The sequence below is a fragment of the Coregonus lavaretus genome, assembly GCF_964263955.1.
Source record: "Coregonus lavaretus genome assembly, chromosome: 14".
NCBI classification, from domain to species: Eukaryota; Metazoa; Chordata; class Actinopteri; order Salmoniformes; family Salmonidae; genus Coregonus; species Coregonus lavaretus.
The window spans coordinates 38,630,168-38,658,157 of NC_140001.1; the positions used below are offsets into that span (position 1 = coordinate 38,630,168).

Below are 27,990 nucleotides of genomic sequence, written 5' to 3' on the forward strand. Positions count from 1 at the left end.
GGAGGACAGAGGAGCCTCTTAAAGAAGAAGTTACAGGTCTGTGAGAGCCAGAAATCTTGCTTGTTTGTAGGTGACCAAATACTTATTTTCCACCATAATTTGCAAATAAATTCATTATCAATCCTACAATGTGATTTTCTGGATTTTCCTCAATTTGTCTGTCATAGTTGACGTGTACCTATGATGAAAATTACAGGCCTCTCTCATCTTTTTAAGTGGGAGAACTTGCACAATTGGTGGCTGACTAAATACTTTTTTTCACCACTGTATATGGGTAAGTCTAGCTACATTTTCAGATATTATAAGTTTCTAATTTTGTCAGAAAGTCGTTTTCATTGCAAGTTAAAGCGTACTGTTCGCTAGCTAGTGAACGTTAGCTTGCTGGCTCGCTAGCTAACGTTACGTGTATGATCTGTGTAGTAATATTATTCAAATCAGAAAGACATTTGCATTGCTAGTTATAGCCTAATGTTAGCTAGCTAACATTGAACCTAGTTGTTAGATTTAGCTACCTGCACATTAATACTACCGCTATGACAATGTTTGTATTGGTAGTAGTATGAGTTGGGATTATGCCGGTTCATTGTTTAGGTAGCAACCTAGCTAGCTACATGTCTACACAAAACACTCCACTTCACCAGATGATTACATGACCCATCAAGTTAGCCAGGTGTGTCTGGGGGTGATTATGGCCATCTATTGTATTTCATGAACATGTGTACATGTCTAGACAATAGTGACCCATCCACATCCGCTAGATGTGGCTGGGGGTGGTTATAGCATTTTCTTCACACAACCCATTAATTTAGACAAGTGTGTCGGGTAAGCGCCATCTAATAATTATTTTAAAAAATTATCTGGCCACTTTCTCTTTTTGCTATTGCTACTATGCTAGTAACCATTTCACTGTACATTTTACACCTTCTGTATCCTGTGCATGTGACAAGTAAACTTAGGTTTGATTTGATATAGTGTGTGTTTACCAGAGACGGTAATGTGAAGAACAACATCACCTGCACCAAAGTCAGATTAGGATATAGGCCAAGGACTAGATAAAGTGTATTTTTACCTGTATTTTTTCCTTATTGTAGGCTACTACTTTTACCACTTTTAGTCTTAATCTTTGGTTGTTTACTAAACTACTCACTCTGTTTAGCACATGGCCTCACATGTGAATCCTTAAAGAGATGGGTGGGGCTAAGGCTTAAGAGGGTGTGAACGATGCTGAATGGGTGTAGACAAAGAAGAGCTCTCCAGTAGGTGTAACAAAACATTCAAGGGCCATTTTCTCAAAAGTGTGGTTACAAGTTTATTAACTTTCAAAGCAGAATTACTTTCCCATTGTTCCTCAACTGCAGTGTATGATATACCATTTTCTAGCTCTGAGTCTCTACTTTTATCCAATGTAAAAAAAACACAATTTCAAATTTTGCTACATAAGACCGAATCGAGGCGGTCGGTCACATTTTTGTTCAGTGTGGTGCACATGAAGAACAAAACACAAATGCTGTACGTAAACAAGCCTTTATTAATTGAAAAAATAACTCTCCTCTACCTCCACTAAATTATGAGGAACATTTCAGGAAATCTCTCTTGATTTCTCTCTTAACCTTCAACAAACATTTTGTCAAGTTACTGTCTGTTGATATTATGGCTTTTGCTTTCAATGTGTGAAAATAATGTAAATGAATCGACACCTTTATAAGAAAAATATAAACTTTGATTCTTTGTTTTGACTCTTCAGGGGTGTAGGCGATAGTAATAAAAAGTTTGTAATCTGCAACCAGCACATCTACATTATCTCTGAAGTACATTCTCTAGGAAAGCTTTACAACAACTCTTCAAATTGAATTGGTATAACATTTATTTTCCAGATATCAGTGGTTCTATTTTTCTACTCTAAAGTGACATTTTCGTGTGTTAAAAACGTTGTATCAAAAGACCTAATCAAGCAATTATACAGACCACTGACATTAGCTTGTGTGTCTGACTGTTTTTGCATTCAACAACATTGCATTGTTCCTTTGATCAGTTTTTGCAAATATACCTAAACACTTCTTGCGGCTCCTTTGTTGATCTGAAGGAATGGATGGGTGAGGGGCTACCAGAGTTATTGGAGTTTCAGGCATATTGCTTAAACCTATCCCTACTTGTCAGTTCTTTAAAGGGATTGTTATCTACTTCCCCAGAATCAGATGAACTCGTGGATACCATTTTTATGTATATGTGTGGAGTTTGAAGGAAGTTCTTAACTAGCGCTAGCGCAATTGCTAACTAGCTTAAGCGCAATGACTGGAAGTCTATGGGTATCTGCTAGCATGCTTCCAGTCATCGTGTTAATGCTAGTTAGCATTGGCTTGCGAAACTAACTCTAACTTCCTTCATTCTGGACACAGAGACCTAACTGACTCTGGGGAAGTAGATATAGGGCATCATTGCCAAAATCCTGAAGTATCCTTTTAAGGGGTCACTTAGTTGTCTACTCTAAGAATTGAGTTAACAGCCTGGGCTTAGGCCTATGACATCGGTCCTGTTCAAATACCTTAGAATGCATACTTCCTTCCTGCCTACCTTGATTACTTCAAGGAAGTGGGGAGGAAGGATGTATTGTAAATGTATTGGAACAAGGCCTTAGTGTTTAGTTTAGTAATCGTTGATCTTGTACTCGTAGTTGTAATCCAAGATGGAGTCCGTGAAACCTTCCGGCGCTGACGTTTGCCCCTCTCCTATGAACCACGAGTCGTACCAGGCAGTGGTGGGCTCCGCCTCTGTTGTTGTGCGAACCGGTGTGGTCGTCGGGGGCAACGTTGTTGTCGATCTCATCAGTTTCTGTTGTCGTAGACGATGGAGGCGGGCGAGCCTTAGCTTTCGCTGTTGCATGCGACGCATCTCAGGATCCATGGCGGTACCACCGTTGTTATGCACCACACGCCTGTTACCATTGGAGACTGTGTTCAGTCGTGTTCCCCCGTTGCCGTGGCTGAGCAGGCGAATGGGCTTGTTGCCGTGCAGGGCCATGATCTGTGGATGAATAGATAGCATTTATATAGTGCTTCATTGGCTCTAAAGTGGCTAATAGGCAATCTAATTATAATTGTAGGTGTAACAGTACCCACTAGTATTTTTTTATATTTTTTTTAAGGGGGTATATCAGCTTTAATATTGCAGATAGATTGTAACTTCCATCAATGTAATTGTCTGCATCACTTCCAATCCCCCATATGTTTTTTTTTTTTTTTTCTCTCGCATATATATATATATACATACATACATACACGCGCATATATATATATATTTCCCTTTATTAATTTCCAACCCCACCATCCCTTCCCTAATACGAGTAAACTAGTGAACAACAATGCTTAGGCCTCTACTTCATGCTGATACATACTATATACATTTTATGGACACAGTCAATAACTATATTTTGTTTGTTTTTACTCCTGAACTTCCTCCGATCATTTTCATGATGTCCATCTGGCTGGTATGCTTCTATATGCCATATCTTTCTAACTGTGCTCTTTCACAAAAGCTCACAATATATAACCTACAGTGGGGAAAAAAAGTCTTTAGTCAGCCACCAATTGTGCAAGTTCTCCCACTTAAAAAGATGTGAGAGGCCTGTAATTTTCATCATAGGTACAAGTCAACTATGACAGACAAATTGAGAAAAAAAAATCCAGAAAATCACATTGTAGGATTTGTTATGAATTTATTTGCAAATTATGGTGGAAAATAAGTATTTGGTCACCTAGAAACAAGCAAGATTTCTGGCTCTCACAGACCTGTAACTTCTTCTTTAAGAGGCTCCTCTGTCCTCCACTCGTTACCTGTATTAATCACACCTGTTTGAACTTGTTATCAGTATAAAAGACACCTGTCCACAACCTCAAACAGTCACACTCCAAACTCCACTATGGCCAAGACCAAAGAGCTGTCAAAGGACACCAGAAACAAAATTGTAGACCTGCACCCGGCTGGGAAGACTGAATCTGCAATAGGTAAGCAGCTTGGTTTGAAGAAATCAACTGTGGGAGCAATTATTAGGAAATGGAAGACATACAAGACCACTGATAATCTCCCTCGATCTGGGGCTCCACGCAAGATCTCACCCCGTGGGGTCAAAATGATCACAAGAACGGTGAGCAAAAATCCCAGAACCACACGGGGGGACCTAGTGAATGACCTGCAGAGAGCTGGGACCAAAGTAACAAAGCCTACCATCAGTAACACACTACGCCGCCAGGGACTCAAATCCTGCAGTGCAAGACGTGTCCCCCTGCTTAAGCCAGTACATGTCCAGACCCGTCTGAAGTTTGCTAGAGTGCATTTGGATGATCCAGAAGAGGATTGGGAGAATGTCATATGGTCAGATGAAACCAAAATATAACTTTTTGGTAAAAACTCAACTCGTCGTGTTTGGAGGACAAAGAATGCTGATTTGCATCCAAAGAACACCATACCTACTGTGAAGCATGGGGGTGGAAACATCATGCTTTGGGGCTGTTTTTCTGCAAAGGGACCAGGACGACTGATCCGTGTAAAGGAAAGAATGAATGGGGCCATGTATCGTGAGATTTTTAGTGAAAACCTCCTTCCATCAGCAAGGGCATTGAAGATGAAACGTGGCTGGGTCTTTCAGCATGACAATGATCCCAAACACACCGCCCGGGCAACGAAGGAGTGGCTTCGTAAGAAGCATTTCAAGGTCCTGGAGTGGCCTAGCCAGTCTCCAGATCTCAACCCCATAGAAAATCTTTGGAGGGAGTTGAAAGTCCGTGTTGCCCAGCGACAGCCCCAAAACATCACTGCTCTAGAGGAGATCTGCATGGAGGAATGGGCCAAAATACCAGCAACAGTGTGTGAAAACCTTGTGAAGACTTACAGAAAACGTTTGACCTGTGTCATTGCCAACAAAGGGTATATAACAAAGTATTGACAAAACTTTTGTTATTGACCAAATACTTATTTTCCACCATAATTTGCAAATAAATTCATTAAAAATCCTACAATGTGATTTTCTGGATTTTTTTTTCTCATTTTGTCTGTCATAGTTGACGTGTACCTATGATGAAAATTACAGGCCTCTCTCATCTTTTTAAGTGGGAGAACTTGCACAATTGGTGGCTGACCAAATACTTTTTTTCCCCACTGTATATACTTATTATGGACACAGCATGCCTTACACTAGTTATCTTGTTGTTATTAGTTTTTGTTGTTAGTCCCATCCTTCAGCTCCATTCAACACCTCCCATCTATCTCTTAACACCAACCATATTGGATTTCTATTTGCCATATATTTTTCAACTGTACTGTGATGTTTTACAAAAGTTCTGAACCTTTCTATTCTCATTGTTTCTACAGTTTGTGAATTGAAAATAAACATTTTTGCTAAACAGAACCCACTTGTTTGATGCGGTCCCAGTTGGACTTGGCCAGGTTAAAGCTGCAGGTAGTTGCCCCTGGCTCGTAGCCCACCACACACAGCTTGGTCAGGGAGGTGAAGCCTTCTGCCCGCACCGTCACACGGTACTCACCTGGGTTCAACAAGCGCCAGTAGTCCCCTGTTACAGCTGGGAGGGAGGAGAGAGGAGAGGGCTTAGACTGCACATTCAGTAAGGATAGCACCAGCATTCTCCTGGACATCCACTGCATATAGGTTTGTTCAGGGGTAAGGGACAGCAGGCTGTTACCAATAGTGCTCTATCTATCTCACCTGTAGTTGAATGAATATACCAATATGACGGTGCATTGCTACACTGATGTGTTCACAGCAGTCAGAATGCCAAGGGCAGTAGGCTATGGGTTATGGCTGACATAAAGCCAGACACTGTACCCACCTGTAGAGACATCATGGTTGACACCCTCTACAGAAACTGTGGCATTAGCGATGGGGTTTCCCTCATTGTCTTTTACCACACCCCTGATCCCACGATGCACCTGGGTGGGGTGAAAACCAAGGATCAAAAGGTCAGTAACTCTACAGCAGTGGCATACAAACTTTTTCAGCAGGGACTGCATTTTTCCCCAAAATAATTTCTGGGGACCCCATTTTTTTCCTCAAATTTATTTTGCGATCCCACCGCACCCTAAATCTAATGACAGAACCTTGAAATCAGTCAATTCATAGGTTTATTTTCATTTTGATAAGAGATGAAAATGCTATCTTCCTAAAATACATTTGTATATTGTCCCATACAATAATCTGTACCAGCTGTTCCCAAACTAGGGGTCGCGATCCTATGTGGGGTCACCTGATATGAAAATGGGGTCGCAGGAGAATTTCCAAAATCAAAAAAATCAATATATACAGTACCAGTCAAAAAAGGTGGACACACCTACTCAATCAAGGGTTTTTCTTTATTTTTACTGTTTTCTACATTTTCTACATGAAATAACACATATGGAATCATGTAGTAACCAAAGAAGTGTTAAAGAAATCAAAATATATTTTATATTTTAGATTCTTCAAAGTAGCCACCCTTTGCCTTGATGATAGTTGATGCACCTTTGGCAGCGATTACAGCCTCTAGTCTTTTTGTGTATGATGCTACAAGCTTTGCACACCTGTATTTGGGGAGTTTCTCCCATTATTCTCTGCAGATCCTCTCAAACTCTGTCAGGTTGGATGGGGAGCGTCGCTGCATAGCTATTTTCAGGTCTCTCCAGAGATGTTCGATCGGGTTCAAGTCCAGGCTCTGGTTAGGCCACTCAAGGACATTCAGAGACTTGTCCCTAAGCCACTCCTGCGTTGTCTTGGCTGTGTGCTTGGGGTTGGTGTCCTGTTGGAAGGTGAACCTTCACCCCAGTCTGAGGCCCTGAGCACTCTGGAGCAGGTTTTCATCAAGGATCTCTCTGTACTTTGCTCCATTCATCTTTCCCTTTATCCTGACTAGTCTCCCAGTCCCTGCCGCTGAAAAACATCCCCACAGCATGATGCTGCCACCACCGTAGGGATGGTGCCAGGTTTCCTCCAGACATGACGCTTGGCATTCAGGATAAAGAATTCAATCTTGGTTTCATCAGACTAGAGAATCTTGTTTCTCATGGTCCTTTAGGTGCCTTTTGGCAAACTCCAAGCAGGCTGTCATTTACCTTTTACTGAGGAGTGGCTTCCGTCTGGCCACTCTACCATAAAGGCCTGATTGGTGGAGTGCTGCAGAGATGGTTGTCGTTCTGGAAGGTTCTCCTATCTCCACAGAGGAACTCTGGAGCTCTGTCAGAGTGACCATCGGGTACTTGGTCACCTTCCTGACAAAGGACCTTCGTCGCCGATTGCTCAGTTTGGCCGGGCGACCAGCTCTAGGAAGAGTCTTGGTGGTTCCAAAGTTCTTCCATTTAAGAATGATAGAGCCCACTGTGTTCTTGGGGACCTTCCATGCTGCAGAAATTTTTCGGTACCCTTCCCCAGGTCTGTGCCTCGACACAATCCTGTCTCGGCACTCTACGGACAATTCCTTCGGCCTCATGGTTTGGTTTTTGCTCTGACGTGCACTGTCAACTGTGGGACCTTATATAGAATGGTGTGGGCCTTTCCAAATCACGTGCAATCAATTGAATTTACCACAGGTGGACCCCAATCAAGTTGTAGAAACATCTCAAGGATGATCAATGGAAACAGGATGCACCTGAGCTCAATTTCGAGTGTCATAGCAGCGGATCTGAATACTTACAGTTGAAGTCAGAAGTTTACATACACTTAGGTTGGAGTCATTAAAACTTGTTTTTCAACCACTCCACAAATTTCTTGTTAACAAACTACAGTTTTGGCAAGTCCGTTAGGACATTTTTACATTTTAGTCATTTGGCAGACACTCTTATCCAGAGCGACTTACAGTTAGTGAGTGCATACATTTTTTCATACTGGCCCCCCGTGGGAATCGAACCCACAACCCTGGCGTTGCAAGCGCCATGCTCTACCAACTGAGCTACACTTTGTGCATGACACAAGTAATTGTTTACAGACAGATTATTTCACTTAATTCACTGTATCAATGTATGCACTCACTAACTGTAAATCGCTCTGGATAAGAGCGTCTGCTAAATGACTAAAATGTAAAAATGTAAAAAAAGTATCACAATTCCAGTGGGTCAGAACTTTTTTATTTATTGTATTTATTTCACCTTTATTTAACCAGGTAAGCCAGTTGAGAACAAGATTTCATTTACAACTGCGACCTGGCCAAGATAAAGAAAAGCAGTGCGGTAAAAACAACAACAACACAGAGTTACATATGGGATAAACAAATCGTACAATCAATAACACAATAGAAAATCAATATACAGTGTGTGCAAATGTAGTAAGTTATGGAGGTAAGGCAACTTTACATACACTAAGTTGACTGTGCCTTTAAACAGCTTGGAAAATTCCAGAAAATGATGTCATGGCTTTAGAAGCTTCTGATAGGCTAATTGACATCATTTGAGTCAATTGGAGGTGTACCTGTGGATGTATTTCAAGGCCTACCTTCAAACTCAGTGCCTTTTTGCTTGACATCATGGGAAAATCAAAAGAAATCAGCCAAGACTTCAGAAAAAAAATGGTAGACCTCCACAAGTCTGGTTCATCCTTGGGAGCAATTTCCAAACGCCTGTAGGTACCACGTTCATCTGTACAAACAATCGTACGCAAGTATAAACACCATGGGCCATGCAGCCGTCATACCACTCAGGAAGGAGATGCGTTCTGTCTCCTAGAGATTAACGTACTTTGGTGCGAAAAGTGCAAATCAATCCCAGAACAACAGCAAAGGACCTTGTGAAGATGCTGGATGAAACGGGTACAAAAGTATCTATATCCACAGTAAAACGAGTCCTATATCAACATAACCTGAAAGGCCGCTCAGCAAGGAAGAAGCCACTGCTCCAAAACCACCACAAAAAAGCCAGACTACGGTTTGCAACTGCACATGGGGACAAAGATTGTACTTTTTGGAGAAATTTCCTCTGGTCTGATGAAACAAAAATAGAATTGTTTGGCCATATTGACCATCGTTATGTTTGGAGGAAAAAGGGGGCTGCTTGCAAGCCGAAGAACACCATCCCAAACGTGAAGCACTGGGGTGGCAGCATCATGCTGTGGGGGTGCTTTGCTGGCTTAAGGACATCAAAGTCAAGGTATTGGAGTGGCCATCACAAAGCCCTGACCTCAATCCTATAGAAAATGTGTGGGCAGAACTGAAAAAGCGTGTGCGAGCAAGGAGGCCTACAAACCTGACTCAGTTACACCAGCTCTGTCAGAAGGAATGGGCCAAAATTCACCCAACTTATTGTGGGAAGCTTGTGGAAGGCTACTCGAAATGTTTGACCCAAGTTAAACAATTTAAAGGCAATGCTACCAAATACTAATTGAGTGTATGTAAACTTCTGACCCACTGGGAATGTGATGAAAGAAATAAAAGCTGAAATAAATCATTCTCTTTACTATTATTCTGACATTTCACATTCTTAAAATAAAGTGATGATCCTAACTAACCTAAGACAGGGTTTTTTACTAGGATTAGATGTCAGGAATTGTGAAAAACTGAGTTTAAATGTATTTGGCTAAGGTGTATGTAAACCTCCGACTTCAACTGTATGTAAGTAAGATATTTCCGTTTTTTAAAATACATTTAGAAAATTTTAGAAAAACCTGTTTTCACTTTGTCATGATGTGGTATTGTGTGTAGATTGATGAGGGAAATAAATAATTTAATCAATTTTAGAATAAAGCTGTAACGTAACAAAATGTGGAGAATGTCAAGGGGTCTGAATACTGTATGACATTTTGGCGCGACCCAGACTTTGAATACCACTGCTCTATAGCCACACTCCAGGACTGTGTGTGTTTGGTATATTCTCCAACTTTGTATATTGTTTCTCTGTGTGTGTGCATACATGTGTCTGTGTGTGCATACATGTGTCTGTATGTGTGTCTGCATACATGTGTCTGTGTGTGTGTGTGTGTGTCTGTATGTGTGTCTGCATACATGTGTCTGTGTGTGTGTGTGTGTGTGTGTGTGTGTGTGTGTGTGTGTGTGTACCTGCTCCATGAAGGTGAGCATGGCCTCTCTGTTCTTCTCCCACTCAATGACCAGCTCACTCTGATGGGGGAACTTATCACAGCCCAGGAACACTGACAGCTCCAGACAGTTAGTGTGCAGGTAGCTGAAGTCATTCATACCTGAGGATGAGAGGAGGGGATGGGAGGGGAAGATAGGTGGCAATGAGAATCTGCAATGCACATGATGAGTCACCAGAGAGCACCATTATCCTCAAAACTGGGTACTTTACTCTGATCAATGTTACATTACAGCTTTCAACCTTTTTGAACTACTGTATGTAATGTCGACTAAAATGGCTTAATGAACAGCAGACAACAATGGAATAAAAATGGGATGTTGTCGGTCAGACTGTGTCCTTACTTCCTGTGACGGGCTGCCACTTGGCGCGATTGACGATTCCAACGCCTCCAGTGACGTCATTGCCGTGACAGGAGCCGTGGGAAGTGTATGTCATCGACAGGTGAGTAGAGGCGTAAGAGATGGCCAACCACCTATAACACACAAACACACACATACAGTCAGATAGGGTAATCTGGTCCTAGATCTGTGGTTAACTTCATGCTACACACCTGAAAAAGGAGGCGTCTGCTGCGGCCCTGGGTTCATCCTCAGGCTCTGTGTACCCCCCTCCCCCTCTCCCTCTGTCATCCTCCTCTTCCTCTTCCCTGTGGCCATAGCCATGTCCCCTCCACTCCTCCTCCAGCTGCTGGTCTCCCCTGTTCCACTGGTTTTCTTCCGGCTGCTGGTATCCCCTGTTCCACTGGTCCGCTTCTGGCTGCTGGTATCCCCTGTTCCACTGGTCTTCTTCTGGCTGCTGGTATCCCCTGATGTTATAATCTTCCTCCGGCTCCTCACGGTCATAGCCCCTCCCCCATGCCGTCAGGTCAAACTCCTCCTCGTACCTAGAAGAATGATTTAGATTTAGTTTATTGTTTATTTGGTTTCATGTCATTATTAATCTGCCAAAAATAGCAAGAGTGCAGGAAGAGAGAGGGAGGGAGAGAGAGAGAGCAAGAGTGCATGAAGAGAGAAAGAGAGAGAGCAAGAGTGCAGGAAGAGAGAGAGAGAGCGCAAGAGTGCAGGAAGAGAGAAAGAGAGAGAGTGCAGGAAGAGAGAGAGAGAGTGCAGGAAGAGAAAGAGAGCGAGAGAGAGACGGGAAGACAAACAGAGAAAGAGAGAGGAAGCGCCTCGTACTGTCTCTTCTTGCGGCTCTGTGCCCTCTCTCTGTCGCCCTCTCTGGTGCTGGCGCCGGTGGTCTTGGTTAGGCGGTGATTGTCGTAGGGGTACGCCACCAGCCTCTCCCCCCCCTGGAAGTTGGCCCCCAGTACGAATGGGTGGCTCTCCATCCACGAGATGATGGCTCGAGTCTCCACAGCAATCTGCAGGACAAGAAGAACAAACAGCAGCCGTCTTGTTGAGTTAATAGACAGAAAAATGAACTTGCTTGTACTGTCTCTGCTCTTCACACCATCTACATTTCCTTCCCTCCTGTTTCTCCCCTCCTGTCTTTATCCCCTCTCTTTCTCCCCTACCTTCCCCTCCCTCCCTGCCCTCTCCCTTCCTTCAATTCCTTCCTCCACACACCCTGTCATCCCCCTCTTGGTCTGCAGGGATCTTGACATGGTGATTGGGGATCAGTTTGGGCACCATGCCCTTGTCCTCGGCCTCCCACAAAACACTGTTCAGGTCAGGGAAGTTCTGGAAGATGTCATGGCCGTCCTCCGTCCAGTGGCCTGTGGTCCAACCACTCAGCTCGGAACCCTGTGGTGGCAATGGGACAGGATGTTATGGAGAGAACCTTACAGAACCGAGCAGGACTGCATATTTACTACAGTAATATCAACGTGTTCAAACCAAACGTCTTAGGATTTGCTTGAATGTATCTAGTCTTGACTTAACATATCAAATATGTTTTCTTCTCTTGAGGAAAATAAAGCTGCGTGCCAGACTGTTCCTGCATACAACAATACTTTCCTACAGGACATGAAGTTGGCTAAAACAGAAACTGTCTGGCACCCCTTTTCCTTAATAGAAGAAAACAGATTTGGAAGAGTAAAGTATAAATACAGGCATTTGGGCATGGCATTTTGGAAAATAATTACTTAATTTTTTAATTTAAATGTAGTTGGGTACATCTTCCCATTCTAAATCAAGTACTATGGGAGCGTAATGACTTGAAATATCTTTTTACCATTATGATAACATTGTGCCACCAGTGGAGTAGTAACACCAATGAGGATTTTCTGAAATGGAGGTCACAAATGCTCAAATCAAAGGTCATCAATCCTTTAAAAAATAATTTACTAAAGTGATAAGATTAATTATTTCCATTCATTTAAATTGGCTGACAGCAAGTGACACAAAAGTATTAATAGAATTCTCAAATCTATGACATACTTAAAGGTTGTGAATAGCTTATACTTTAATTTAATATAGAACCCTCCCTCAATAACAGTTTGCCACTGGAGAGAATGCTCAAGGTCCTTGTATATCTTTGTAATCAGTGATTTTCAAGGCGGTAACACCAATGACATAAAACAGAGGGACACACATTATACTAGTAAAAAAATAGGTGTTTTTATTGATCTACAGCAGGGGTATTCAACTCTTACACTACTTGGTCCGCAGCCTGCAGCTTCTCTGTTCTACCCAATCATTAATTGCACCCACCTTGTGTCTCAGGTTTAAATCAGTCCCTGATTAGAGGGGAACAATGAAAAAATACAGTGGAACTGGCTTCGAGGTCCAGAGTTGAGTTTGAGGTATCTAAAGTATACAATATTAAATACTTTTGTTCACTGTCTAGCATTCAAAATAATAGATAGATACAGTATCTCTAAACCCCAAAACATGTCACTACACCCCTACACATCACCAGTGGGACAAGCCATTTTGCTAGCCCCCAGTAGTTTCAAAAATGCATACAAATATATGTTTTGCAGTATAAAGGACTTACATATGTTTTCTTATTAAATAACAGTGAAATAAAATTAGAATGTATTATTTGTCATGTTTTTGTCATGTTTTATTGTTTTTACATGGTGCCAAAGTCAAGGGACAGAATTTACCACCGCAATTCAAGAATTAACCGTATTATACCCAGTACTGACCGCTGTGAGGGCCTTCTCCTGCCCGTCAGGGTTGAGTGAGGGCACCAGGTGGATACGTATTCCCTCCACCAGGCGGCGCACTCTGGGGTTGCCATCCCTGTACTCCTTACACAGGTACTGCAACAGAAGAAGAACCATCTCCCGTCCCGTCGCCTCGTTTCCATGGAGACCGGCCGTGTAGCGGAACTCCGGCTCACCTAAGGAGAAAAACACAGATTGTCATTGTCTTTCCATGCTTGAGAGGACACAAGTACAGAGCTTTCTATGAAAGTTAGCCTGGAATAACTAATGGGTGCATGTTCTGAAAAGTGTGGACACAGACACAATATTTGTTTCATCCCACCTATCTCGTGTTCTGTGGGGTTGCCTGATATCACCATGGCCAGGATGTCCAGTCCATTGGAGCTGCGGCCCAGGCTGTACATACTGGTGATGTTGGGACACTCCTCCGACACAGACTTCATCAGCTAACAGAAGAGACATACAGGGGAAAGCAGCAGTCACCAACCCTGGTCCTAGACACCTACAGTGAGTATGTGCAACACATCTTATTCAATTAAGTGTCAAGACAGTGTTGAAGTCAGTTGTCACAAGCTGGCACACAAAACATTAGGTTCATACAGGTGGTACTGATGACCTTAAGGATTGAAGTCCCCTGAAATAGGAGTGTTCCATCTCACCGTGACCATGTCTGAGTAGTTGTGATGTCTGAAGTCCAGGTACTGGACTGGAGTCACCTCATTCTGCAGCCTCTGGTAGGCACTGGTGGGGTCTGAGGAGATAAAAACACACAGTGTGAGTGTTTGTGTGTGTTTTATGTTTTACTATCCGTGTGGGGACCAGAAGTCTGGTAGGGTGGGTACGTGTGTCACTCACCAGGCAGAGGGCAGCCTAGTACCTCAAGCCTCATACAGCAACTGCCATTCCAGCTCTGAGGGATAACTCTGATGTAACGTGCTAGTATGGGCTCAGCTAACTGATTCAGCACTGGGGTATCCTTATCGGAGTTACCAAAAAACAACTAGAGAGAGAGAGGTGGTGGGGGGGAGAGGTAAAGAGAGAGGGAGAGACAAATATATTGACATGGTAAACTTTTGTGCCCCACAAAAAGAGCATGACAGTGAACCCTGGGTCCAAAGCACATTTGAAGAAGTGAGGCTGACAGACTCACCCAGTCAGAGTAACCGTCATGGATGGTTTTCCATTCTCTGCTGTCATTACTGAATTGCACGTAGTAGGACGTCACAAAGTCACTCCTGAAAAGATGCACACAAATTTTGTCACCATTTTGTCTTTGATATTTCTGAAATTGTCTGTGCGCTTGTATGTGTGTTTGTGTGTGTGTGTGGTGTGGTTTTACTATCCTTGTGGGGACCAAAGTCCCCACAAGGATAGTAAAACAAGGAAAAAGGCTATTTTAGGTTTATGGGTTAGAATTAAGATTAGGGGTTAGGTTTAGGGTTATTTGTCTCCCGAGTGGCGCAGTGGTCTAAGGCACTGCATCGCAGTGCTAGCTGTGCCACTAGAGATCCTGGTTCGATTCCAGGCTCTGTCGTAGCCGGCCGCGACCGGGAGAGCCATGGGGCGGCGCACAATTGGCTCAGCGTCGTCCAGGGTAGGGGAGGGAATGGCCGGCAGGGATGTAGCTCAGTTGGTAGAGCATGGTGTTTGCAACGCCAGGGTTGTGGGTTTGATTCCCACGGGGGGCCAGTATGTAAAAATAATGTATGCACTCACAAACTGTAAGTCGCTCTGGATAAGAGCGTCTGCTAAATGACGTAAATGTAAATGTGTTAGGGTTAGATTTTGTTTCAGAGTTAGGGGTTTGGGGTTAGGGTTAAGGTTAAGGGTTAGGTTTAGAGTTACGAGTTAGGGAAAATAGGATTTTGGAGGATTCAAGGATAGTAAAATAAGTGTGTGTGTGTGTGTGTGTGTGTGTGTGTGTGTGTCTTACTCGTTGCGTGAGTCTCGTCCCTGTGTTATGATCCCAGTAAATTCTGTTGCTCTGCGAGCGTCCATCTCAAACCAGTGAATATTGTCCTCTGGGTTAGGACACCACGCCCCACCACGCATGTCCTCCTCATCATCCGAAGCCTGGAAACCATGGAAACCATACAGTGTTGGAGATGAGGGTAAGGGGGCTTACAGGTACGGTTCGAATTAGTGTGAGGAGTGTACCTGCATGTTGAGTCATGCTCTGTGTTGGCTGGAGCAGTACTGAGACATAGGGTTAGGGTTAGTCAATGTGTTAGGGTTAGTGTGTGAGGGTTAGTGTATAAGGGTTATGGGTTAGTGTGAGAGGGTTAGAGTTAGTTTGTGAGGGTTAGGGTCAGTGTGTGAGGGTTAATGTTAGTGTGTGAGGGTTAGGATCAGTGTGTGAGGGTTAGGATCAGTGTGTGAGGGTTAGGATCAGTGTGTGAGGGTTAGGATCAGTGTGTGAGGGTTAGTGTTAGTGTGTGAAGGTTAGTGTGTGAGGGTTAGGGTCAGTGTGTTAGTGTTAGTGTGTGAGGGTTAGTGTGTGAGGGTTAGGGTCAGTGTGTGAGGGTTAGTGTTAGTGTGTGAGGGTTAGTGTTAGTGTGTGAGGGTCAGTGTGTGAGGGTTAGGGTCAGTGTGTTAGTGTTAGTGTGTGAGGGTTAGTGTATGAAGGTTAGGGTCAGTGTGTGAGGGTTAGTATGTGAGGGTTAGTGTTAGTGTGTGAGGGTTAGGGTCAATGTGTGAGGGTTAGTGTTAGTGTGTGAGGGTTAGTATTAGTGTGTGAGGGTTAGTGTGTGAGGGTCAGTGTGTGAGGGTTAGGGTCAGTGTGTGAGGGTTAGTGTTAGTGTGTGAGGGTTAGGGTCAGTGTGTGAGGGATGTGTGTGAGGGTTAAGGTCAGTGTGTGAGGGTTAGGGTCAGTGTGTGAGGGTTAGGGTCAGTGTGTGAGGGTTAGGATCAGTGTGTGAGGGTTATGTGTGAGGGTAAGGTCAGTGTGTTAGGGTCAGTGTGTGAGGTTTAGGGTCAGTATGTGAGGGTTAGGGTCAGTGTGTGAGGGTTAGGGTCAGTGTGTGAGGGTTAGGGTCAGTGTGTGAGGGTTGGGATCAGTATGTGAGGGTTATGTGTGAGGGTTAAGGTCAGTGTGTGAGGGTTAGGGTCAGTGTGTGAGGGTTAGTGTATGAAGGTTAGGGTCAGTGTGTGAGGGTCAGTGTGTGAGGGTTAGGGTCAGTGTGTGAGGGTTAGTGTTAGTGTGTGAGGGTTAGTGTTAGTGTGTGAGGGTTAGTGTTAGTGTGTGAGGGTTAGTGTGTGAGGGTCAGTGTGTGAGGGTTAGGGTCAGTGTGTGAGGGTTAGTGTTAGTGTGTGAGGGTTAGGGTCAGTGTGTGAGGGATATGTGTGAGGGTTAAGGTCAGTGTGTGAGGGTTAGGGTCAGTGTGTGAGGGTTAGGGTCAGTGTGTGAGGGTTAGGATCAGTGTGTGAGGGTTAGGGTCAATGTGTGAGGGTTAGGGTCAGTGTGTGAGGGTTAGGGTCAGTATGTGAGGGTTAGGGTCAGTGTGTGAGGGTTAGGATCAGTGTGTGAGGGTTATGTGTGAGGGTTAGGGTCAGTGTGTGAGGGTTAGGGTCAGTGTGTGAGGGTTAGGGTCAGTGTGTGAGGGTTAGGGTCAGTGTGTGAGGGTTAGTGTCAGTGTGTGAGGATTAGGGTCAGTGTGTGAGGATTAGGGTCAGTGTGTGAGGGTTAGGGTCAGTGTGTGAGGGTTAGTGTCAGTGTGTGAGGATTAGGGTCAGTGTGTGAGGGTTAGTGTTACCTGCATGTTGAGTCGTGCCCTGCCCTGGCTGTAGCGATAGTGAGACATGGAGGAGGCCAGCAGCTGGTCTGATTCTATCCTGTGAGACTCCATACCCAGGGGAGGACACTCTGCCACCAGGGGAAAACATCTCAGTCACACACACATCTCAAAAACTTCTAACCACAATGAAAAACCTCTTACGCGTTTGCTAAAACTCTTGCCAACCGATTATCTCAAATAAATGTAAGTATTGTATCATTGGATGGTAGCAAGTTACTTACTTTTGGGCTCCTTGAATACTTGTGGTCTCTTCTTGGCTTTGGCCCTTTCTTCCTCCTCCCTCCTCTGCTGAGCTCTCTCTGTCAAACAGCACCATAGTCAATCACTAAGTACAATTCCAGTAATGGATTGTCTGTGTGCGTGCGTGCGTGCGTGCGTGTGTGCGTGCGTGCGTGTGCGTGTGTGTGTGTGTGTATGGGCAAATGCAGTAATGCCTCAGAGGACCCACATGCCTTCACGTTGCAGATAGGAAGGAAACCAGATGTATTCTATTTCTCAAAATTCAGGAATGTGCTGATTAAATTCAGATTGTTCTTTTTTTTCTTCAGTAAATCAAAGACAGGCCGCAGCATACTCCCTACGTTGGTTGCACACTGTTGTATCCAAGCTTTCATAACCACCAGTCACATTTTATGGGTAACCCTGCTAAAAGTGTCAACATCTATAACTGGATGTGAAAGCTGCCACATTTTTTATTCAGTGTGGTTTTGTTCTACATACACATGTTCAGTCACAGACAGTGGTGGACAGAGTATGTACACACACACACTGTCACACATACACACTTGCACACACACAAGCAAGCACACACCTGTTTAATAACTCAGTGACTTCAGTTGAGTGGTTTTGGTTTATAACCTTATAAAGATTATCCCAAGCTGAAAATGCTGTATATCTGTCATCCTTTCACTGGTTAACCCCACACAATATATATCTACACTGAATGTACAAAACATTAAGGACAACTTCCTAATATTGAGTTCCATTTTGACTCCAATGCTTCTCACAGTTCTGTCAAGTTGGCTGGATGTCCTTTGGATGGCAGACCATTCTTGGTACACAGGGGAATCTGTTGAGCGTGGAAAAACCCAGCAGCGTTGCAGTTCTTGACACAAACCAGTGAACCTGGAACCTACTACCATACCCCGTTCAAAGGCACTTCAATCTTTTGTCTTGCCAATTCACCCTCTAAATGGCACACATACACAATCCATGTCTCAAATGTTTCAAGGCTTAAAAATCCTTCTTTAACCTGTCTCCTCCCCTTCATCTACACTGATTTGAAGTGGATTTAACAAGTGACATCAATAAGGGATCATACCTTTCACCTGGATTCACCTGGTCAGTCTATGTCATGGAAAGAGCAGATGTCCTTAATGTTTTGTACACTCAGTGTAATTTCCCATAGACAAATGTCCCTGGTTCCATTCTGATTATACATTTATCTGGTTCTACCCTCCTCGCTGTGCAGGAGGTGCAGTACAGAATAGAACATGTGGCAACAGCTGTTGGTTCTCATCCCAAGTGTTTAGATCTTGATTCTAAGCTCGTGATTTCAACATCTCTCCCCTTACTGTTAGACTCTCTACTCTGTTTCTATCCTTTATGTTGTTTTCTCTCTTTCCCTCTATCTTTCCTTCCAGCATGTTCTGTAACCTCTCTTGGCTGCCCCGTCTCTCCCTTTCTTTCTGCTCCAGCTCAAAGCTCCAAAACTTCTTCCATGCACCAATACACATTAAAGAGATTTACGTTTTAGTCATTTAGCAGACTCTGTTATCCAGAGGGACTTACAGAAGCAATTAGGGTTAAGTGCCTTGCTCAAGGGCACATTGACAGATCTTTCACCTAATCGACTCAGGGATTCGAATCAGTGACCTTTCGGTTACTGACCTAACGCTCTCACTCTACCCCAGGCTTTCCTTCCCTACCTTCCCTCACAACACATTTCTATGGTGGAGAATTGACCTGTTCTAGAGAGAATGAACTTTTGTCCCTCGTCTTAGCAAGTGAAGCCATACTGAAGCTTCACAGCCACATGTTTGCAATTCCCAGGTAGAGACTGACATCTGTGTTTTTTCCCCGCATTCGCTTTAAGCGGAAACATGAACCAATAGGGACTTCACTACATTATGAATCTGTGAGTGACATTGTCTAATGTTAATCTGCTTGACTGGGAGCTTTGACAGTGCAAAGTATGACATTGCAGTGTTACTAAGTTTTACTTGCAATGACTGTGATATGTGGTTGATTTACCTGCCTTAGTTGTTTTACCTACCTTAGTTGAATGGACACAAAAAAATGCTGGGTTGTTTGGCTGACCCAACTGCTGGGTTGCAGACATTGGGTCACTTAGTTGGGTTGTTTTTCTTTAAAAAGAGCAAGTTTGAGTTGTTGATGCTGGGTTATTGAAATATACAGTGCCTTGCAAAAGTATTCATACCCCTTGGCCCTTTTCCTATTTTGTTGCATAACAACCTGTAATTTAAATGGATTTTTATTTGATTTTCATGTAATGGACATACACAAAATAGTCCAAATTGGTGAAGTCAAATTCAAAACATTCTAAAAAATTAATAACGGAAAAGTGGTGCGTGCATATGTATTCACCCCCTTTGCTATGAATCCCCTAAATAAGATCTGGTGCAACCAATTACCTTCAGAAGTCAAATAATGTGTTAAATAAAGTCTACCTGTGTGCAATCTAAGTGTCACATGATCTGTCACATGATCTCAGTATATATACACCTGTTCTGAAAGGCCCCAGAGTCTGCAACACCACTTAGCAAGGGGCACCACCAAGCAAGCGGCACCATGAAGACCAAGGAGCTCTCCAAACAGGTCAGGGACAATTTTGCAGAGAAGTACAGATCAGGGTTGGGTTATAAAAAAATATCCAAAACTTTGAACATCCCACGGAGCACCATTAAATCCATTATTAAAAAATGGAAAGAATATGGCACCACAACAAACCTGCCAAGAGAGGGCCGCCCACCAAACTCACGGACCAGGCAGGGCTTTAATCAGAAAGGCAACAAAGAGACCAAAGATAACCCTGAAGGAACTGCAAAGCTCCACAGCGGTAATTGGAGTATCTGTCCATAGGACCCCTTTAAGCCATACACTCCACAGAGCTGTGCTTTACGGAAGAGTGGCCAGAAAAAAGCCATTGCTTAAAGAAAAAAATAAGCAAACACGTTTGGTGTTCGCCAAAAGCCATGTGGGAGACACCCCAAACATATGGAAGAAGGTACTCTGGTCAGATGAGACTAAAATTGAGCTTTTAGGCCATCAAGGAAAACGCTATGTCTGGCGCAAACCCAACACCTCTCATCACCCCGAAAACACCATCCCCACAGTGAAGCATGGTGGTGGCAGCATCATGCTGTGGGGATGCTTTTCATCGGCAGGGACTGGGAAACTGGTCAGAATTGAAGGAATGATGGATGGCGCTAAATACAGGGAAATTCTTGAGGGAAAACTGTTTCAGTCTTCCAGAGATTTGAGACTGGGACGGAGGTTCACCTTCCAGCAGGACAATGACCCTAAGCATACTGCTAAAGCAACACTTGAGTGGTTTAAGGGGAAGCATTTAAATGTCTTGGAATGGCCTAGTCAAAGCCCAGACCTCAATCCAATTGAGAATCTGTGGTATGACTTAAAGATTGCTGTACACCAGCGGAACCCATCCAATTTGAAGGAGCTGGATCAGTTTTGCCTTGAAGAATGGGCATAAATCCCAGTGGCTAGATGTGCCAAGCTTATAGAGACATACCTCAAGAGACTTGCAGCTGTAATTGCTGCAAAAAGTGGCTTTACAAAGTATTGACTTTGGGGGGGTGAATAGTTATGTACGCTCAAATTTTCTTTTTTTTTGTCTTGTTTCTTGTTTGTTTCAAAATAAAAAATATTTTGCATCTTCAAAGTGGTAGGCATGTTGTGTAAATCAAATGATACAAACCCCCAAAAAATCCATTTTAATTCCAGATTGTAAGGCAACAAAATAGGAAAAATGCCAAGGGGGGTGAATACTTTCGCAAGCCACTGTAATCCAGTGGATCAGATCAGAAGACTGAAGGCATGGCTTAATAGGGGAGTGGCTTTCAGATAGTGAGAGCAAATGTTGTATTGTTATCACATGTTAAGGTTGAACACTGACAGTTTTGTAGCTTTAATGAGGCTTATACAACTGTATGAGTTCCTTAAGAGCCTATGAAAATCACAATGTTAGAATTTTCAATTAGTAAATAATAATGTTATTAATATAAACTTGCAGTGTTCAAACTTAACATGATGAACAAGAATGACATTTACTCTCATGGGTGGCCAGAAATAACTATCTGAAAGCCACACCTCTAATAAGCCACGCCTCCTGAAAATTACCTAAGGATTACATTAAAGTTTTTCTCAATCGCGTACAACAACATTTTGGATCTGTGTTGAAACGTATCTATAGCAGAAAAGCAATCATCAAATGCTCAAATAAATTTACAAAACTTCTGATAATTTTCTTGCCTTAGTACCTGACTTGCATATCTTAGACCACCTTTTGCAAAACATTAAATGCAAATGATTCGGTGAATACAAAATTCACTGTTAAGTGTTTTGTTCACACAGAATATTAACACATTGTTTTCATCAGAAGAGAAATGTGTCCAATTGTGTTCACTGTTACTGGTAATCAGTAAATACTAATGCACGAAATTCTAAATCATCCCATCAGCGCCATGTACAATATATAGAAAGATCTAGGCAATGGGGACTGTCTAATTGTTAGGATTGTTTTACAATATTGCGGACATGCAGCTATGCAGAGAATGAAGTTGGGTTACTTCTAACTCTGGGTTACTCCTAAATCATCATCTCCAACATTGTGACCTTCCATTATGGAGCTTTGCTTTGGTGTGGATTGAGGCCTATACATTCATATCAGTTGTGTTCCTCCATTGTATTTACCTTTCCTATTTCTATTGTGGGATTGTGTTTCTGTGCCCAATTGGAAACTCTACAAAACTATGAGCAACCTAGCCTATGTAATTGAATACTGTACATGGAAATGGATTTTGATGATACCCATGAATGAATCCTGCACAATGTGCTTATTTTTTATATCATTTTATATCAGGGATAATATTTGATTTGATGTGTATGAAAGTGTTTGGTGAAATATGCATTAAAGGCGAATAATTGCCCATAATTTTGCATGTTTGTATAGTTATACTTCCAATTTTAATTATCATGATTTAGTGAATGCAAAGAAAATGTTTTGATCTACTGGGATTTTTAAAAGACAGACTAACTTTCTGATTTGTCTGCTTGGACAAAAGTATGGTTGCGTTAATCTTTTTGCAGGGCAGTCATGTTCTTTTGATGAATGTATTTGCAATTTCGACTGTATAATATAGTTTTGATGATTGTATTTATGTTTTGAGAAGGCAACTACATTTTGAAAACACATTTACTGTTTTGCAAAAGGGAGTTCTGTGTCTTATGGACTCTGTTTTGAAAATCAACAACATGATTCCAAAGAATGCTTGTCAACCCAGAATAAAAGTTAATTAAAACCCAACTGATTGTTAAATTAATGTTTGGGTAATCCCAACAACCCAACATGTTGGGTTATTCACGCAACCCAATTGGTTGGCTGGGTCAAAATAACCCAGTGTGTGTTCTATCCAATATTTACCCAGCGCTGGGTTACCAAAAACCCAACAATTGGTTGATTTTAACCCAGCATTTTTTTGTGAGTGCGTTGACTGTAAGTTGCTCTGGATAAATGCAAATGTTACTGTATAATGTGAAGTATCTACAACTGAAGATAGATGGATCACAGTCCTTCAGATCATAATGGAAAATAGGCTGTGCACAATACCTCTATCCTCTCTCTCCTTTTCTTTCCTTTGTGTCTCTCTCTCCTTCTCCTCCCCCTCCTCCTGTTTTTTCGCTGTGGTAAACAAAGGAGTGAAAAACAATCATGGATGAATTAGAGGGTGAATTCATTTCCCCCACCTCCCCATTCCATGTAACAGTATACTGTGTAGGTGGGGTGTTTTCAGTGGAGTGAAACATTTACAATGTTGGAGATAGAATAACAAATAGCTGTCATGATTTCCTATTGTACCTGACAGACAATCAATCATAATATACACAATACATTTACAGTTTCCCCCTCCTGAACAGGCCCAGGTGTTTCTTAAGGTTTGCCACATATCCAAATGATAAACATGACAAAGCGTTTGAAGGGGGTAATAATCTTAGTCATTGACCTGACTGTTGTTTGTTCCAGTTACTTGGTATTTGCTTATTTGGCTGTTTGTAACATCAGCTGCCAAAGTCTTGCTAAACCCAGACCATGTAATTGAAACAGTCTGACAGTATACACTCTTCTTCATTCTTGTGGGGAATGAGAAGTGTAAACCCATTACTTTTGACTCTGTGGTAAAGGTCCAGTTCTTTATTGTGTCTATCTAATCTTCATTTTACCGCAGGGTCCAATTGAAATGAAAAACATATTTCTATTGAAGATATGGCCAAGGGTTAATGTTACAGGTCAGAGTGCATGTGTGTGTATGTGTGTGTGTGTGTGTATGTCTGTGTGTTTTTGGTTTTACTTCACAAGGATAGTAAAACAAGAAAAATACAGACAAGTGGAGACATTTCGTCAGTCCCCACAAGGCTATTTTAGGCTTAAGGGTTAGTTTTAGGGTTACAATTATGGTTAAGGTTAGAATTAGGGTTAGGGGTTAAGGTTAGGGTTAGGTTAAGGGTTAGGGTTGGGTTTAGGGGTTAGGGAAAATAGGATTTTGAATGGGAATCAATTGTTTGGTTCCCACAAGGACAGTAAAACAAACGTGTGTGTGTGTGTGCGTGTGTGTGTGTGCGTGTGTGTGTACATACTCTGTCCACCACTATGCCCGTAGTCATACTCCTCGTACCATGGGCTTTCATAGGTGGCTGGTGGTGTAACAGGCTCCTCTGTATTGGAGGGAGAAAACACAAACACATCATTACAGTAGCCTAGACTGATTAGCACACTGTTTCTGCATTGATTCAACAGGCAAAACCACGACAACTTGGCTCAAGCAGGAGCAGACTGGCAGCCTGTCTAGTAGGACTATTAGCTTTTTACTAAACAACATCACAGAGAGAGTCTCTTTCCAAAGCTCTCTGAAGCTAAAATGTAGTATATAGTTTCAAAACATGAATACAGTAATCTTCCAATACAGTGATGGTGGAACAGTGCCTTTATTTCTGCAGCCACAACAGACACTCTCTGTTTGGACCCACATAAAGCTAGCGTAACACGCTGCCTGTTATTTGCCTAGTTAAATGTTTAATTTAAATTTACAAGGAATATAACAGAGCAGCCATCTTGTGAAAGGCTTCTCGCTCAAAAACAAAACCATGAAAAGCCTTTGATTGTTTAGCACTACACTCTCATCTAAAAAGCAGAGTGATGATCTAGCCTCCTACTCTGATGTCATTCCCTGGACTAAGAGCTCTATTCAATCTGATCCGCTTTAGCTGACATCCGCATAGCGGTTGTTTTTGGCATTGGCTGCACTGAGTTGCATTAAGAGAAATCCCATGCAGCTTAGTTCAAACACAGGAATGTGAGAAGTGTAATCTATACCTCGACTAGGCTGATAGAAATCCTCATTATTTAGTTTAATGATTTTCTATTTGAGCGCCATTATTTCTATATAGCCTACACTTTCTTGTTCTGAAATTCTAATGCCAGTGGGACGGGTGTGGCTTTGTGACAATGATCAAGAGCAGCTGCTCACCGATTTGACAGCTCCAATGACACCGGCAAAACATCAGCTGATCTGATTGAATCTAGGTCTAAGCGTATGGTTTATAGGATCTACTCCCACACTATAAACCCTAAAACAGGGGTTGTTTTTCATTCTTAGAAAGGAGGAATAGCAGCATACACTATGGCCCTCTAAACAGTGACTGACTGACTGACTGACCGACTGACTGATTGACCGACTGACTGACTGTCTGATTGGTTAATTGAGATGTAAGTCACCTGTGACAGCGTAGCTCCAGTCATCTTTCTCTGTGGGGACGACCTCTTTACCGTCAGGGAAAGGAAGATTCTCGGGCACCTCGTCTGTTATTGGAGAATGGAGAAAATGAGAAATTGAGAGATCTCAGAGAATAAAGAGAGCAGAAAATAGAAAAGAGAGAGCAAAATGGAAGAGCGCGTGATAAAAGACGCACATGAGAGTAAGGAAGGAGACAGATGGAGAAGTACGAGTAGAGAAAGAAGAGAAAGGAGAGGATGAGAACGGAGAGAGATGATGGAGTGAGAACAGAGAGAAATGGAGAGGTACAGGAGAGTGAGTTACTGTAGGAGTGGAAATCTGGAGGAATGGTAGAGTGAAACAGTAGTGGAATTATGGACACAGTAAACGTAATGTAAACCTGTTGCAGCCATCATATAAAGTACAGATGAGCTGAGCTTTGCAATGAATGTCACTGACAAACCTTCACATGAGATGAGATTTCCATCATATAAGGTGGAAAACCTGACTCATTGGTTAAAGAGTCCAGTTGGCAAATATCATAAAGGGTTCGATTTAGAGAGGATCTGGAGGAGAAATGCACAAGGCCAATCTGTTCAACATGTGCTGTTATAACATCCAGGTCACCTGTGATACAAGTCAGTATTCGACGTCCATCCATGTCTGAGGACGTCGGGAGATGATGTGTAAACCGGCCACTAGGGGCAACAGTGAGCGCTGTTACCTTCAAGTAGGTTTCGGTTTTACTAGGGCATTGTGAACGGGGATGGTTGATGGGTGTAAGCATCTACCTCTGATTCCAGAAGCTGCAAATTAAAATCCAGCAATAGAAAGTAATTTTTGATGGTTTTTTTTAACCCTATCCCAAACCTTAACCCTTAGCTTAACCATTCAGAGTTAATGCCTAACCTTAAGAATTTGGAGTTAATGCCTGAACTTAACCCTAACCTTAAAAATTCTGAGTTAATAGCTAAACTTAACCTTAAAGACTTTGAAATTCGACATTTGGAACAACTTCGCAATTTGACGTTTGAGAAACATGGATGAACATCTAATTCTGACATGATACTGTGAGAGCTGGTAGGTTATAACCCTATACACGTTTAAACTAATAGCTAGTATTTAAAAAAATACTTGACTAAATACTTGAAATGTATAATCAAAGTTATTTCAATCTGGTATTTTTTTGTAGTTGGTGCCTTTGTCCATTCTTGATACACACGGGAAACAGTTGAGCGTGAAAAACCCAGCAGCGTTGCAGTTCTTGACACAAACTGGTGCGCCTGGCACCTACTACCATGCCCCATTCAAAGGCACTTAAATATTTTGTCTTGCCTACTCACCATCTGAATGGCACAAAAACACAATCCATGTCTCAATTGTCTCAATCCTTCTTTAACCTGTCTCCTCCCGTTCATCTAGACTGATTTGAAGTGGATCAATAAGGGATCATAGCTTTCACCTGGATTCACCTGGTCAGTCTATGTCATGGAAAGGTGTTCTTAATGTTTTGTACACTCAGTGTAAATGGACAACCATCAATGACGTCACACCATTCAATTAAATGTGAAGACTCAATGGCACATTTGAAGCTCAGGAAGTCGGTTTTAGCTTGCTAGACATAACATGCGCAGTTTGAGTTACTCCAGGAAGTGACGTTTCAAGCTAGCTCAGTGCTGCCCCCTCTCATTGAGTATTTCAAGTACTGCAGGCTGCAGCAAATAAATTATCCTTATATTCCTCTATTTTCCTTATTTATTCCACAGCACTGTTGAATACTCGTTTCTGATTGTCTAGAAAGGCATACTGTGTGTGATTTCGAAATAATCGATTCAAGGACTTACATCTGATGTAATAGAAGCAAGTATTGGTACCATGATTGTCTTCTAATTTTTATTTTATTTACATGAATATTGAGCATTAAGATTGCCATTTTTCCATTGCCTATATTGGGGGATCCTGCTTCCTGGCCATAACAGCCTTTTGTACCCCGGTCGACCTTGAACTTCATGGCTTCAATGAAAGGGGGAAGTCGTTCTCCCCTGATTCATTCATTCATTCGGTCAATGAGTCAGTCATTTTAGAACACAGAGGGAGATGAAACATACATCTGGCGTCCCAGTAGTCCTCGTCTCCCTTGTCCCCCTCTCCATCCACCACAGAAGTGGGGGGCGTGGCCGTTGGGTCTTCTCCCTTCCAATAGTCATCTTCTGGGTCGACCACTGGGCCTGCAGGCTCCTCCTCATCTGGCTTCCAGTAGTCATCCTCTATCAGAGGGACACATGGACAGTAGAGGTAAAATTATTAGTGTGGAGATTTTTTTTTAAACAAAATCCACATGGTTTTTCAACGTACAAATAAAACCATAAACAAAGTGGCTATGCTATAAAGTTTTGAGTGGTATTAGAACACTGAGGCACCGGCTTCAGATAAATTATATAATGCTTTGTCATCTGTACACATGATCTCACCGTTGTCTGGGTAGGGGTAGTCTGGGTATGGGTCAGGTTCTGTGGGAGCTTCAGATGGGACAGAGATCAAAGTCTTACAAACAACTTAGTTCCTCACACAATACAAAGCCTTTAAAATCTAATCAACCAATTCTAGTCTGTTTTGATTGAAAACGTTGATTACAGTAGTAAAGTGGTGTGCTACTGCATTACCTGCTTCTCTGTACACCTCTGTGGTAGTTGTGGGTGGTGGTGTGGTAGTTGTGGGTGGTGGTGTGGTAGTTGTGGGTGGTGGTGTGGTAGTAGTGGGTGGTGGAGTTGTAGGTGCTTCTCTCTGTGGCTCCTTGTCTTTGCCCCGGCGGCCTCCCTTCTCTTTTGGCTTTTTGTCTGCTTTAGGCTTCTTGGTGGCCTTGGGCTCTTTGGGCTCCTTGTTTTTCTTGTCTTTCTTGTCCTTCTTGTCCTTCTTGTCCTTCTTTTTCTTCCCTTTGCCCTCCTCTTCCTCTGAGGCTCTCCTGACCCTGGCTTGGAGATGGACAACGGAG

General features: G+C 42.6%; 1 protein-coding gene across 1 annotated transcript in view; it reads right to left on the bottom strand.

Moving 5' to 3' along the window:
* Nucleotides 1-1,288: 1,288 nt before the first annotated feature.
* The window catches only part of LOC311141611 (inactive carboxypeptidase-like protein X2), a 30,095-nt gene continuing 3,393 nt past the window's right edge, over nt 1,289-27,990 (bottom strand). Inside the window, exons 2-23 of the mRNA XM_084176990.1 lie at nt 27,662-27,970; nt 27,470-27,517; nt 27,107-27,265; nt 25,001-25,084; nt 23,863-23,940; nt 22,838-22,909; nt 17,190-17,267; nt 16,927-17,036; nt 15,108-15,247; nt 14,325-14,409; nt 14,030-14,174; nt 13,834-13,925; nt 13,497-13,620; nt 13,154-13,350; nt 11,628-11,804; nt 11,238-11,422; nt 10,613-10,945; nt 10,404-10,534; nt 10,023-10,162; nt 5,841-5,940; nt 5,407-5,573; nt 1,289-3,021 (exon numbers count right to left, since the gene is read on the bottom strand). Coding sequence (XP_084033116.1) covers nt 2,644-3,021; nt 5,407-5,573; nt 5,841-5,940; nt 10,023-10,162; nt 10,404-10,534; nt 10,613-10,945; nt 11,238-11,422; nt 11,628-11,804; nt 13,154-13,350; nt 13,497-13,620; nt 13,834-13,925; nt 14,030-14,174; nt 14,325-14,409; nt 15,108-15,247; nt 16,927-17,036; nt 17,190-17,267; nt 22,838-22,909; nt 23,863-23,940; nt 25,001-25,084; nt 27,107-27,265; nt 27,470-27,517; nt 27,662-27,970 — 3,332 coding nt within the window. The 3' untranslated portion in view covers nt 1,289-2,643. The remainder of the gene's footprint in view (nt 3,022-5,406; nt 5,574-5,840; nt 5,941-10,022; nt 10,163-10,403; nt 10,535-10,612; nt 10,946-11,237; nt 11,423-11,627; nt 11,805-13,153; nt 13,351-13,496; nt 13,621-13,833; nt 13,926-14,029; nt 14,175-14,324; nt 14,410-15,107; nt 15,248-16,926; nt 17,037-17,189; nt 17,268-22,837; nt 22,910-23,862; nt 23,941-25,000; nt 25,085-27,106; nt 27,266-27,469; nt 27,518-27,661; nt 27,971-27,990) is intronic.